The 14,719-nt window shown below is 43.1% G+C and overlaps 1 protein-coding gene across 1 annotated transcript; it reads left to right on the top strand.

Annotated features, from left to right (window-relative positions):
- Positions 1-6,246: 6,246 nt before the first annotated feature.
- Positions 6,247-9,346, top strand: LOC131218554 (pathogenesis-related protein 5-like). Its single transcript, XM_058213160.1, has 2 exons — positions 6,247-6,360; positions 8,594-9,346. The coding sequence occupies exons 1-2, from the start codon at positions 6,312-6,314 to the stop codon at positions 9,271-9,273; spliced, it is 729 nt and encodes a 242-aa protein (XP_058069143.1). The 5' UTR covers positions 6,247-6,311; the 3' UTR covers positions 9,274-9,346.
- Positions 9,347-14,719: the final 5,373 nt, after the last annotated feature.

Genomic DNA, 14,719 nt, shown 5'->3' with positions numbered 1-14,719 from the left:
CCCAGCCACTCTCCACCTTACCCCAAGGGAGTAGCATGTATGACTTTAACACCCTCTTTTTGGATCTTCTGGTGAGTCATGCCTAAAACCTCAACTGCCCAACAAAGTGCCAAAAACAAACAAAATCAGATTTAGTAAACTAAATTACAAGAAACAGGGATCAGGAATGTATTGGGTGGGCCCCATGATGAGAATGATACAAACATCTGAATCTGTCCATTAGGGTTTTGTTTAAACTGGTAGGTTTCTGGGGACCTTTTAGTGTCCCCATCCCTTAATAGATTTTCAATGTAGTGGTTGGAATTGAATTGAAATCTATACTAATGTAGTAGTCAAGCGAGCATTTTAAATTTTGATGATGTGACCACTGCAGACTCAGTATACAATTATGGCGATCCACACCGTCTAGATTGTGGGTTCTGTTATGGATAGAGCATAGCACAAAATTCAAGTAAATCAACAGATTGTAACCATCAAAGCCACCAGCTATCAAATGAAAGGTTGATGGTCAAGTTGGGACGTGTCCAAATTCAATGGAGATATCTGATGGTTAAAATCATCTGATCAGAGTATTTTTGGGCCCTTTCCTTTACAAACTGAGCCATGATATGGATGGTCCAGATTTCCTGACATGTTTGTCATGTGTAAGTTGGAAGAGTCCCCGCCACAATTTTGACAATGTGGCCCACCTAGAAACCCAAAAAAACTATAAAAAAAATATAAAATATTTTTGAACTTTGAGGTGGTCAATGAAGTGGGAACGATCATTAGGGCTAAGGTAGACGCTACGCCACCAGATTGTGTGGGGCCCTTTCAGGATCTATAAACCAAACCATGGATGAGGGACCCCCAACGCCAGCCAGCTAGTCGGTGCCAAAGCTTTGGGGGCCCATTATGATGTATGTGTTTTATTCACACTGTTCATCCATTTTGCTAGCTCATTTTAGTGTATCAACCTAAAAATGAGGCAGATCCAAAACTCAAGTGGACCACACAATATAAAAGCGTAGATAATGACTTCCACCCTTGAAACCTTCCTAGGGTCTACGTGGATGGTTATTTGTGGTCATGTTCATAAGGTCATGCATACTCAGAATAAAGGAAAAGACAAATTTAGCTTGATCCAAAACTTCTGCCCTAAGAAGTTTTCAATGGTAAACATTCAATTCCTACTCTTTTCTATGGTGTGGTCCACTTGAGTAACTTATTTTTGGGCTCATGCATTAAAATGAGCTGAAAATAAATGCATATGGATAAAACACATACATCATTGTGGGGCCTATGTAGCTTTGACACCAATTAGTTGGATGGTGTTGGTTCCATAACCAAACAGCATTCACATAACATAACATTAAGCAAGGATCTCAAAATAGGGAGTGGATAATAGAGGTGCACATTGAACCGGTAGAACTGTGGAACAGGACCAGAACCGATTCCGAAAATCAAAGAATCGATTAGTTCAATTTGATTCTCAATTTGAGTATATGTAGAATTGAACCGAACCGTGGATCCGAGCCATGGATCCAAGCCGTGGAACTGAACTAGGAACCAAACCATATACTTTTTTAAAAAGACCATAAGTTCATTACCTTCACTTCACTCTTCACGCTGCCCTACTGCGGCTAACCCCAATCCCATCCATTCCTCTCTCTCTCTCTCTCTCTCTCTCTCTCTCTCTCTCTCTCTCTCTCTCTCTCTCTCTCTCTCTCTCTCTCTCTCTCTCTCTCTTCAGTTCTCTCTCCCTCTCTCTCTCTCTCTCGCCGGTTCTCTCTCTCTCTCTCTCTCTCTCTCTCTCTCTCGCAATTGGGCCAAATTATTAAAAGCCTATAACCGTGGAACCATACCGGTTTTAACGGTTCGGTTCTGGTTCAGTTCTAGGGTGCTAACGGTCCGATTCCGGTTCCAATTCTCCTATAATCGTAAATAACGGTTCGGTTCCGATTTCACCCCAGAACCAGACCAAAACAACCTGTGTGTACCCTTAGCAGATAAGTTGTTTCCCCGATGACACGGTGTTACCCTAACAGTGTGAGGGCCACGTTGATGCATTTGTTGTATATCCATGTTGTTCATCTATTTTTCATCTTATTTTAGAATCCCATCTCAAACCTTAAAAAGATCCAAATCTACAGTGGACCATACCACTAGAAACAGTAAAGAATTACCATTAGCAACTTTTTGTGGGCCACAAATGTATTGGATCAAACTGATCTTTGTGTTTTGCTTCATCTACATCTACTTGTCATTATAAACAGGTTGGATTGCAAATAAATATTATCAAAACGTTATGATGGGCCTTTGGGAATTTTTAATGGTGAGGCACTCAATCATGACCGTTTCCCGTGGGGCGGTACACCTGAGATTTGGACTTGCATACTTTTTTTATATAAAATCCTAAATGAGCTGGAGAAACAGATGGACGGCGTGGATATACAAAAAATATTAAAGTGGGCCCCACGGCAAGGGTAACACCTAATCAGCTCACCTCAAAATGGTGAATGCGTTGAAATTGGGAAGATGAAACGTACGGATTGAAAATGGTATGTTTGTCGCCAAACCAAAATACAAAAGCAAACCTTTCAAAAGATGCTTAATCAAAGATTTGTTACAATACGTCCCAATCCTACGGTTGTACGATACGTGGGCCTACATCGGTTGGATCTGCATCATGTTTCAGAGATCCAAACCGTATATATTGACGGTCCTCCCACTTTGGGTGGCGAAACCAAGAGAAAAGATCATTTTGGAATATCCTGACCCTTTGATCTTTTAACTATTCTAATTAACATAGATAATCTCCTTGACCGTAATTTTGTGGGCCATTGTAGAGAACTGAATCATCCATTCTTGAATATTTTGGAGCCAGCCTCCATCAGCTTCGTTCTTCGTCAGTTCAACCGTTTCGATCACTGAAAATAACCCCAAATCCAACGACTACAGTGCCGACGTACCTTGTAAAATATGTCATGTGTATGAATATATGTACATTCGTGTATATAACGTTTGTTTGGGTGGAATGCATTGAACCAGTTCGGCCGAACCCCATTCCAAAGCGGAAACGGATTGGCTACTCCCCCTGCCAACAGCCCCGTGGCTGGTGGTCGGTGCTCTGTGGGCCCCACCATGATGTATGTTTTTCATCCATTCCGTTCATCCAATTTTACATATCATTTTAGACTTTATCCCAAAAACAAGAGGGATATAAATCTTAGGTGGACCACACCACAAGAAAACAATAGTGATTGGATATCCACCATTTAAATCCTCCTAAGGCCCACTGTACTTTTTATTTGACATCCAATCTGTTGATTAGATCATACAGACCCAGATGAAGAAAAAAAACCAAATATCAGCTTGATCCAAAACTTTAATGGCCCCCAAAAAGTTTTTAATGGTCGACATTCAACCTGTTTCCTGTAATGTGGTCCACTTGAGATTTCTATATATGTAATTTTTGGTCTCATACCAGACAATGATCTATAAAAATAGATGTACGGTATGGATGAAAAAAAAATCATGGTGAGGCCCACGGAGCACCGACCATCAACCATTGTCTGGTGTCACGGGGGAGTAGCCGATCCATTTCCTTCCAAAGCCGGTCGCGGATTGTGTGGTGAGGCGCTCACCACCCTTTACCGTGGTTGAAGACTGTGTGGGCCCGAACTTGATGTATGTGTTTTATCCACGCCGTCCATCCATGTTTTCAGCTCATTTTAGGGCTAGTATAAAAAATTGAAGTATATAAAAAGTTCAAGTGGACCACGCCATAGAAAACAGTGGGGATAATGACATCCACCGTTGAAACCTTCCTAAGGTCATACAAACCGGATGAAGTGAAAGCACAAATATCAACTTGATGGAAAACTTCTATAGCTCCTGATAAGTTTTCAACCGTAGGCATTTAATTCTTATTTTTCCTGTGATGTGATCGACTTAAGCTTTGGATATACTTCAATTTTGATCTCGTACTTTAAAATGAGTTGAAAAAACAGATGGACGGCGTGGATAACACATATACACGAAAGTGGCCCTCAAAAAGTCTTCACACCACGCTAAAGGGGCAGTGAGCGAAGCACACTCACTCTTCAATGGCTATTCTCAAGAGAAGATTTCGGACCTTTCTCTCACAACTCGTGCGTTTCTGACCATTAATTAGGTGGGATCGACAGTATATGGGCCTTCGGCTGGAAATACGACCGTCCAAAGAATTACAAGGTGGGCCAGATGTTTACATCGAATATGTACAGATGATTTGTATTGGTTTGATTTTCGGGTCAGGAATACACGCACCATAGATTCGTCTTATGAACGGCTCTAGATCTGTTTGACGTGCCGTACTGTCTTCTTGCAAGTGTGGGGAGTGGAATATTCGATATCCTACTCTCGCGAGTATCCATTCATTTCTTAATTTCACGAGATTCGAGCTGATAAATTGGTGAGATGCGGTTTTGGGTTCGAGGCAACCGTCCATGACGGACGCCAGTTTTCTACAGCAGTTGTTGTTGCGAGCCCGTGCAATAAAAAGTAATGTGGGATCCATCTTGATGCATGTGAAATATCCACTCCGTCCATAAGTTTTTATAGATCATGTTAGTAGGTGAAACCAAAAAATAGGAAGATGTACACTCAAGTGGGCCGCACTACAGGAAAACGAAGGTTCTGGGACGGCCACGTTGGAAACTTCTTGGGGCCCATGGAAGTTCTGGATCGGACTGAAACTTTCATTTTCCTTTCATCCTAGTAGGACTCAACTTATGAAAGGGTTAGATTGCATAAAAATGTCACCAATGGCTCCATGAGAATTTGAATAGTAGATGTCCTCATCCCCCTTTTTTCCCATGGTGTGGCGCACTCGGGTTTTAGATATGGCTGATTTTTTTTATTAAATACTATAATGACCTGTCTCAACTGATGGAAGGAGTCGATTTCATATATAGATCTCGGTGCACTCCACAGATGTATTCGTTGCATGGTCTATCTCCAGCTAGTGTCGTAGGAAATTCACATCCAACCATTACGTTCGCCTTAACCGTCCACCATGTGAGGATGTTCTGGCTCACGTGGCAGGTGTGGACCCATCTGACGTGGATGACGTCGGCATGCGTGGCTTACTGGCTCGCGTCAGTTACGTTGTCGAGAGAACGGCTAACTCCACGTGACTCGAGCAGGGCTCATCACGTTCCACATTAAGAGGTTTTGGAATCTCATAGCCGTTGTGCAGCCGCGAACCGTTGGTGAGAGATGAGAAGTGCACTCGCGCGACCGATATTTGCAAGCGCACTCTTCGCCACACGCTCCCCGCTTCGAGATCCAAGCCGTTCATCATGTGAGACCCGTCCTGTTTGAACCCCGGATAAAAACAGTCCGTTTGGATCTTCTCGAAGTGGCCGCAAAAGTAAGTTGAATGTGAACGGTTGATATACATTTCCAGTTGCCACTTGTACATGTATCCTTGAACACACATTCCAAAGGTCCGAGACCACCGTATCCCGTACACCCGACATAAAACCGACGGTTCGCATTCATATATTTTGTGGCGTACCAGATGAGTAGATTGCAAAGAGAAGTCACACGGCGGGGCCCACCCGATGAGCGTCTTTAATCATGGAGTTTCTCGCATGTATTGGAGAGTGCACTTACAAAGAAAACTCGCGCGAGTGCACGACGGATGTCTCAGCCGAGGAAGCAAAGCATCCCTGAGCCCCAGCCGGCAAATATAAAATTCAAAGAGGTTTTCGAATACATCGCGACGTACGAAAATAAGATATACGACCGACTCTTTCCATTGGATTTGGACAATTTAAAATGATCAAAACCGTTTATTTGATAGAGATCCCATTGGGTGTGAGATATTACAAGGAAAATAAAGAAAAAGAAAAAAACTTCTAGTGAGTATTTCAACCCTTCCGTTACACAAAGGGTGGGGCCCTCCTGATATTTGAATCGGCCTGATTCGTGGGTGGTTATGAAATATGTGGGTGTACATGATGGACGGATTGGATGTCCACACGCCACCTTCTACCATCACGTCAGGAGAAATACGAAACGTGGGTGAATCGCCTGATTTTTTGGGTGGCTAGGAAATAAAGCGATGCACATGATGGACGGAGTGGATGTCATGAAAACATCACGGTGGGCCCCACACATCGTTGAACCATAGCATTACTGGAAATTAGAAAATGTAGTTGTATCTAACAATTGGGGTAGGCTTAAATAGCGACAAAATTCGCTAAATCACACCGTAAAATTATACAAAGCTTCTGAGGTCCGTTTAACTGCTCCCTCTCTATCTCTCTCTCTCTCTCTCTCAAATGTCGATTCTACACAGGATTTCTCTTCTTTTGATACTCTTCCTATTGGGTAAGTTGATCATTACACCTTTCATATTGCAAGTTCTATGTCTAAGAAGATCATGTGGGACATCTGTGGCCCATGGGTTGATGATCGAAACCGTTGATACGATGGGCAGAGGATGCTCCAGGTATGTCCTAATTCATGGTTTTGAGAAGGGAAACAAAATGGAGGGTGGACATTCTATGGAGATTTATATGGACGTCCCACATCTTTCGTCAGCCCCATCGTTGCAAAGGTTTGGATCAAAGTCATGGGCCCCACATGCTCATCAACCTATGCATTTTCTCATCTTGGTGCCCCCTTTAACTTAGTGTATCTGACACACTTATGACGCCAGTAACTTTTCCGGCCAATCTGACACGCTTGTTTATCTTGAATGAGGAACTCTACTGATCTCACACTTGGGTTTTATGTCCCACTGTGGATGCATCACTCTCTTAAAGTCTCTCTTAAGAAGTGGGCTGCAGCAATAATCCTCAACCAAAAAGTCCTATATTAGCGGCTAGGATCTTCTGATTTGGGATTTTTTTGGGGTAATGGTCAATCCATGGTGAGCCTCATGAAATCAACGGTGAGGATCACTGGATCATGGTCCTCACTTCTACAACTTAAGAGCCGGATATTTGCATATAATCCAACGGAAGATCATGTAACTGGGATCCTTTTCCGCACGCATCTGTACAAGTTGAAGTTACACACCCTGTTCTTCGACGAGGTACACCTGAAGAGCGTGACGTCCATGTGCATGCACGCACTCACTAAACACGTGGCATACATCCATCAATACCAAATTTTAAGATCGTCGGACTCACTTTAGATGGGACATGGTGTCAAAATCGGACTGATTGGATGATCATCCACAGTGGAGATATGCTATTGATTTTAGACCGTTCACTATTTTTTTCCTTAACAATCTACATGATGGCACCACAAAATACACGGTTAGGATCAAGTGTGAGTTTTCGATTTTACCATGTCTACAATCATGTCCATAATTTGAACGGCTGGATGGAGGTACATTAGCCCTAGTTGTACAGAGAAACATACTCCTTGTTTTACCAGTTTCTACCGTCTAATACGGTAATGACTCATGAGCCCTCGATAGTTTTGGGGATTTTTCAGTAACAAAAATTTAAAAAGAGAAAAACACTGATACTCTGGTATAGTGTTTTGAATGATACGCGGGCACTTAGAATCTGCCTCGAAATTGCACATGTCTCATACAATTAATTCAGAGTAAACCAACCAAATTGTGGGTGCCAGATTAGGTGTATCATAAACCAAAACTCTCACCTATCTAGTCATCTGACTATCAGATTAGTGGACATTTATTGGACGGTTAAAATGAAAAAATAAATATAAATCTAAAAGTCTTTTTTCAAAAAACAAGAGTCCACATACCAAAGTCTAAGATTGTTCAACTACTCCGACATTCGGACCACGACCTCGCGTCAGCGGGATCCACCATTTCGTCGGTACAACTTAATGCATGATCGCATGGCACGTGTACAGTTTCTAAGTGCCTGAGTATCAAACGTCACGTAGCCAGAGTATCAAATAACCACCCTATCATCCTCCCCGCCACCGTGCCACGGCCCTGATGTGAAGGGTACTTTGGTCATTGCCATTACTACCAGGAAGCGGTTTGCGTCCTGCTCCCGCTTTGACCATACTCCGTCCAGGGAGGGCCTTGGTGGGGCCCACCGTGATATATGGGTTTTATCCACGCCGTCCATCCATTTTTTCAGATCATTTTAGATTGTGAATTCAAAAATGAGGCAGATCCAAACCTCAAGTGGACCACGCCACAGGAAGGAGAGGTGATAATGACGCCCACCGTTGAAACTATCCTAATGGGCTACGACCTGGATGAAGGAAAAGCACAAATATCAGTTTGTTCCAGAACTTCTGCGACTACAAGGCAGTTTTTAACGGTGGACGTTCAATCCCCATTGTGTGGTCCACTTCAGCCTGTGATCTACTTCATTTTTGGGCTCGTATGGTAAAATGATCTGAAAAAATATAAGGACGGCGTGGATAAAACTCATACATCATAGTGGGCCCCAAAGAACCGTACCTTGACGGATTATACTCCACCCAGGGGCAGGACGCAGTCCGCTTCATTACAACATTGCTTCAAACGAGCAATCTCTCGGTTATTTCCGAGGGTATTGTAGTCATATTTTAAAATCTGGCAGTTAGCGAAATCTAAACTCCCAAACCGCTGTTCCAACCGCAGGAAATTCGGCCTCCGGCACTGTTTTCACCCTCGAGAACCGTTGCAGCTACACCATCTGGCCGGGAACTCTCACCGGCAATGGCGCCGCCCTCGCCGACGGAGGCTTCACATTGCCACCTGGCGCATCGATGTCCTTTCCGGCCCCACCCGGCTGGTCAGGCCGCTTCTGGGCCCGCACCGGCTGCAACTTCGATGCCTCCGGCAACGGCCCCTGCTCCACCGGCGACTGCGGCGGCCTGCTGAAATGCACCGGTGGCGGAGCCCCACCTGCCAGCCTCGCCGAATTCACCCTCGTCGGAGACGGCGGCAAGGACTTCTACGACGTTAGTCTGGTCGACGGCTACAATGTCGGCGTCGGCATCCGGCCGTCGGGCGGGACCGGCACCTGCCAGTACGCCGGATGCGTCAACGACCTGAACGCAAACTGCCCTGCCGAGCTGCAGGTGACGGCGTCCGGCGCCGTGGTGGCGTGCAGGAGCGCTTGTTCGGCGTTCGGCGCGCCAGAGTTCTGTTGCACTGGGGCCCACTCATCACCGTCGACGTGTGGGCCCACACAGTACTCGGAGATGTTCAAGAATGCATGTCCAAGCGCGTATAGCTACGCGTATGATGATGCGTCGAGTACATGCACATGTACCGGATCGGATTATGTGATCACGTTCTGCCCCACTGGACGGTGATCCTTCATCCACGTCAGATTTTTTAAAAAAAATTATAATTTTTTGGTGGGCCATGTGAATGTTTGAATGTATTGATTGGCATTTTTATTGACGTGTACAATGGATAATTTCTTTTATGTTACTTGGATTTGCTAGGTTGTGGATGTTGATCAGGACCGTTGATATGGTAGATTATCTTATCGACGGACCATTATGCAAATTGAAAAAAATGCAAGGTGATCGGATGATGGACGCCATCCTATCAGTGGTCCGGATCACCACACACGTATGCCATATGTATGGTGTTGGCCAGCTACATGGAAGAGAACTCCAGGGTGATCATATAATACGTTCGGTCCGAATGAGGCCCACCGTGATGTGTGCGTAGAATCTAAACCGTGAATCTGGTGAGGCTCCTCATTTTCACCGTACATTCCAAGAATCATAAAGATGAAAAACCCAGGTGGGACATACCACGTGGCAATTTGCAATCACGACGAAAATCTACACATGCTCTTGTTATGGCCCACCTAAGTTCTGTAATAGCATGAGTTTAAGGGACGCGGATTGCGTCCACCCCTGCACGTCTCTATCCCCGAACGGGCAGTTCTGGGGGCAGTCCCACCGTATTGTATCCGTTTATCCAAGCCGTCCATCCCTTTTATAAGATTATTTTAGTGCATGAGCACAAGAATGAGGCAGATCCAACGCTCAAGTGGACCACATCAAATAATAAGCTTCGTTGCATTAAATGCAATAGTCACGGTGGTCCATTTGAGCGTTGGATCTGACTCATTTTTTGCCTTAAAATGACATGAGAAAAAGGATAGACGGCGTGGATAAACACATACATCACGGTGGGCCCGCCTACAGAACTGCCCGTTCATCTGGAAGTTTCTGTAGTGGGCGTTCCCTTCCCAATGTCCCTATTGTTCCGTTTGGTGTGGCCCACCTGAGATACGGATCACAAAAGGACGGTCAGATAAGTAATCCACCCAACGGACCCAAGTTTTGTGATTTCAATGATGGGATCCATCGGTGGTGGGTCCCACCAGATGAGCCATCCACATCTATGACGAGTAACTATTGAAAAGATGCAGCTCAACGTCAGATTTCCCAAATGAGCATATTAAAAGGCCCGGACAATAAATGTTACATGTGACGGTCCATTTCAGTGGGCCCCACATGAGCACGGTTACTTATTGCATGAATTTAAAGCATGTCTACCCCCGAAGAGTCAATTTCTTCAGAATTCAGATGACTCTTGTGAGACAATTCTGGCAGTTGGCAGTCCCAGGACAGTGATGGCCACGCCGAGGATAATCACATAAATCCGACCGTCTATTAATTATCAACCTTCGTGGGGCCAACATGATGTGCGATCCCAACCGTAGGAAGTAGAGTTGTTGCTGACCGAATTACCATAAATATCACCGGTCACCTGATGTGGCCGGATTTAATGGAAACAGATTGGCTACTCCCCCTGCCATCAGCCAATGGCTGGTGGTCGGTGCTCTGTGGGACCCACCATGATGTCTGTATTTCATCCATGCCGTCCATCTATTTTTCTAGATCATTTTATTTTATGAAACCAAAAATGAGGTATATCCCAATCTCAAGTGGACCACATTACAGTAAACAATGTTGAATGAACATCGACCATTAAAAGCTTTTTGGGGGCCATAAAAGTTTTGGATCAAGATGATTTTTGTTTTTTCCCTTCATCTGGGTGTGTATGACCTAATCACAGATTGGATGTCAAATAAACAGTACAGTGGGCCTTAGGAGGATTTTAATGGTGGATATCCAAACACTATTATTTTCTTGTGGTGTGGTCCAACTGGGATTTATAACCATCTCATTTTTTTGAAATGCCCTAAAATGATCTTTAAAAATGAATGAACGTAATGGATGAAACACATACTTCATGGTGGGGCCCACAGACCACCGACCATCAGCCATGGGACTGGTGGCAGGGGTAGTAACCAATCCGTTTCCGATTTAACTGTGCCATGCAGTACTGCTGTCATAGATGGGGCCACCCAAGTCATGTTTGAAAGTTGTCCATTGAGATGATTGCATGCAACCCCCAACAGTAAGAAGATAGGTGGCCCCAACGTAGTGTTTGAATGAAATCAGCCGTCCATCTGTTTTGACATGAATTAAAAAGGGGACCCATCTAAGACTTAAGTAGGCTGCACAAACAGGAAATAGTGGAAAATGAACATACACTGTTGAAATATTCTTGGGGCCATAGGTGTTTTAGATCCCGCTAATATACTTGTATTTTCTATTCATCTCAATGAATACGACCTTATCAATGGTTTTGATTACATATAAACATAACGGCGGACCCCAAAAAGGTTTCAAAAGCATGCACCTCACTCCCCACATTTTCTATCATGTGGCCACTTGAGTTTTGGATCTGCTTCATTTTTGGACTCCTTTCTAAACCAGGTGGGGAAAATGGATGGATATGATGGTTTTTATTTATTTATTTATTTAGTATAAACATTACATAGGGCCCAAAATGGATGGATATGATGGTTTTTATTTATTTATTTATTTAGTATAAACATTACATAGGGCCCAAAATGGATGGATATGATGGTTTTTATTTATTTATTTATTTATTTAATATAAACATTACATAGGGCCCAACCTAGCTTACCATAGGAACTTCCTGCTGTAGGTGATAGCAGACAATCTGCATCTATTCCATTTGATGGGACTCATTGCAACCCAAATTAAATCATGCCATGTTGGGTCACTAGGGATATCCATGGAGATTTGGTCACCGGGCAATATACTTGGCTTCCCCAGTAGTGCATCTGGTGTGCCTCCTCATTTGCATCCTACTTATTATGCGTATTTAAAGAAAAAAACAAATAAAATAATTTTTGATTTGTTTTATCGATCGTGTTCATTGAATGTGTTCATTTGGATAAGGCCGTTTCTATAGTGCAAAACATGCCTCTGTTATTTAGACTGCAAAACGGCACGGACGTTTCTCCATTTCGAGTCTTTTTCAAAATATGGTGTCGGGGTTTTAAAAAGAGAATTTTAGGTTAGGGTTTAATCAATTGGAAAAGAAAACAGAAAACCCAAATGCCCACAAACTATAGATATTCCATTCCAACAAAACATGCACTTATCTTAAATCGAAGTAGATGACCTTTGAAATTGGAATGTTTTAGGAAGCCAGCCTAACCAATCCAAAACTCAATCCACGTTATGGGAATGGCCTCCATTGGCCATTATGCTTCATATGTGAATTTGGTAAGTAAACTCCTGCTTGGGCGCAATGCATGATACTGGCACACCATGTCATTTATAAATATAGTAATGTGTTATGAACAACAATTTCGTCGGTTGTACTCATGTCAATAAACCCAAGTAATGAGTAGGCCCCCAAGGTTGTTGGGATAAAAAAATGCAAAAACGTGCACCGACGATATGATTGTTGTCTAAGGGTAGAATAAATATTTCCCTTATCTTAAAAGAAAATTTTTTTTTTACATGTTTTACTGCTTACCAAAGCAAATCTATGACAACGAACGTATCATTTAACCGTTCAGATCCTTCCACATAGCATGTTTACCCTCTAAGTTGCTATAAATTACCAAAAAACCATGCCAGGGCCTACTCTCATTTAGAGGAGGGGCCTACTCTCATTTAGAGGAGGGGGACACAATAGCTACCAATAGGATTAAGAGTGAGAGTGATGGGTAAGAGTGAGACTAATTAAGAGTGTGTCCTACATCAAAGCCTTCCAACTCAGTTCATACTTAGCATTTAAGCCAGATTTATGGACAAGATCGATGGAGAAGAGTAGGAAATCCAAGATCTACAATCATATCTTCTCAACAGGAGTGTCTTAACTCTCTTTTACTTCTGCCACATTTGCACATGCATAGACTTTAATTCAGTTATCCATCCACATTTTTTATTCACATTTTACATATCTTCCATTTCACACACTTCTCTATTTAGAGTTTTAATAACACTTGATTTTATGATTTACACCTTATCGAACTTTTGGATCTTTGTGTATCAGAAGTCAAGTTTTACTTCAATTTTTTTTTAAAATTTTTTTAATCATACATTTATAATCTTTGCCCACTTTTTTAGCAATTACAATATGCTTAAGCTCACCTTAGGTTTTCCACGACGATTTCAGCAAGTAGTAGCTTACTAATTGTCAATCTTTCATATACTATTAGATCATTAACATATTGTATTTGCCTTTCTTTTCTTCATTTTCTTTGTAGCTATTATCTTCATCCCAGTGGAAATGACCTAATGAATGGTTTGTACGGCATATAAACATTAAGGTAGGCCCAAAATGGTTTCTGTTATGGAAAAATATGGGCCGACCTCGGAAGAGGTGGACTCGACTTGACCGATTGAGTGGACACGCCTAAACAGGAGTATCTCCGACCCCAGTTGTGGAAAGTGCGACTCGGCCGATTGAGCGGACTCGCCATAGCAGACCGAACGACTAAGGCCGATGACCCGAACCTCGGCTTGTCGGTGACAGCTCGTCTAACCTGGTTCAATATTAACTAAAGTTTGGCTTCCAAGTTCTTTTGTAGAGCTTTCACATGAACCTGAAATCCGAAAGAAGCCATTACACATCCTCTCCGTTGGTTTCGACCCGATCCTTGCCGACCAATGGCCAGGCTTAACCCGCTTTTGAGTTCAGACCGTCAAAGGAAGAACTCAAACTATAGGGTTAGCTCGGATGGTGGCGTTGGGCTACAAAGTCGGCTTGGACGGAGATGGAGCCTATGGTCACGCTCAAAGATCAACTCCAGTAACGCATGTATGGAGTAAGATCCACCGCACGATCTCCAGGTAACTGCCAACATAAACGCATGCGTCACTCACTCGTATTGTCAGAGATCGTGCCGAGAATGACGGGCTTACTTCGATCAAAAGGTATAAATATATTGATAGAAACAAGTACACAAAATCTCATACCCTAAGCTCCAGCTACATTGAAAAGCGCATAAATATCCTGTGCAAGGATGTAACATCCTGGATTTTCACTGTTTTGGATTTCCAAAAATTCTTGAATTTTTTTTAATTTAATTAACTTATAACATCACTTAATGATCATTAGCACTTAATGATAGTTTATACAAGAGTGTACCAGTAAAGAACCGCACTAGTCCGATTAATCAGCCGTAGAAAGCCAATGAATCCGCCCAATCACTTGAACATCAGGTGTAGTGTAACGTCCCACCCAACCAGAACAGTGTCCTGGGGCGTCCACGTAAGATTTGCCACAGGACTGTTCATTTAAGCCACTCATAATGAAGTATCACAAATAAATTAGACCAAGATTAGCCCAATTGAATAGACCAAACAGGCCTTGATAGAACCTGGTGCGGGCCGTCAAGCCAAATGACCATTTACACTTGGCAGCAGCCCGTGCGGGCTATACTGCGACATAGGAAGGTCA

This window comes from Magnolia sinica, chromosome 11, assembly GCF_029962835.1.
Source record: "Magnolia sinica isolate HGM2019 chromosome 11, MsV1, whole genome shotgun sequence".
In the NCBI taxonomy this organism is placed as follows: domain Eukaryota; kingdom Viridiplantae; phylum Streptophyta; class Magnoliopsida; order Magnoliales; family Magnoliaceae; genus Magnolia; species Magnolia sinica.
Note: the sequence above shows the minus strand (reverse complement) of the source record. Positions and strands in the feature narration are given on the sequence as shown.

Coding starts and splice junctions, on each gene's coding strand:
- LOC131218554 (XM_058213160.1), top strand. CDS start 6,312: ATGTCGATTCTACACAGGATTTCTCTTCTTTTGATACTCTTCCTATTG. Junction 6,361..8,593: donor TTTGATACTCTTCCTATTGG/GTAAGTTGATCA, acceptor TTCCAACCGCAG/GAAATTCGGCCTCCGGCACT.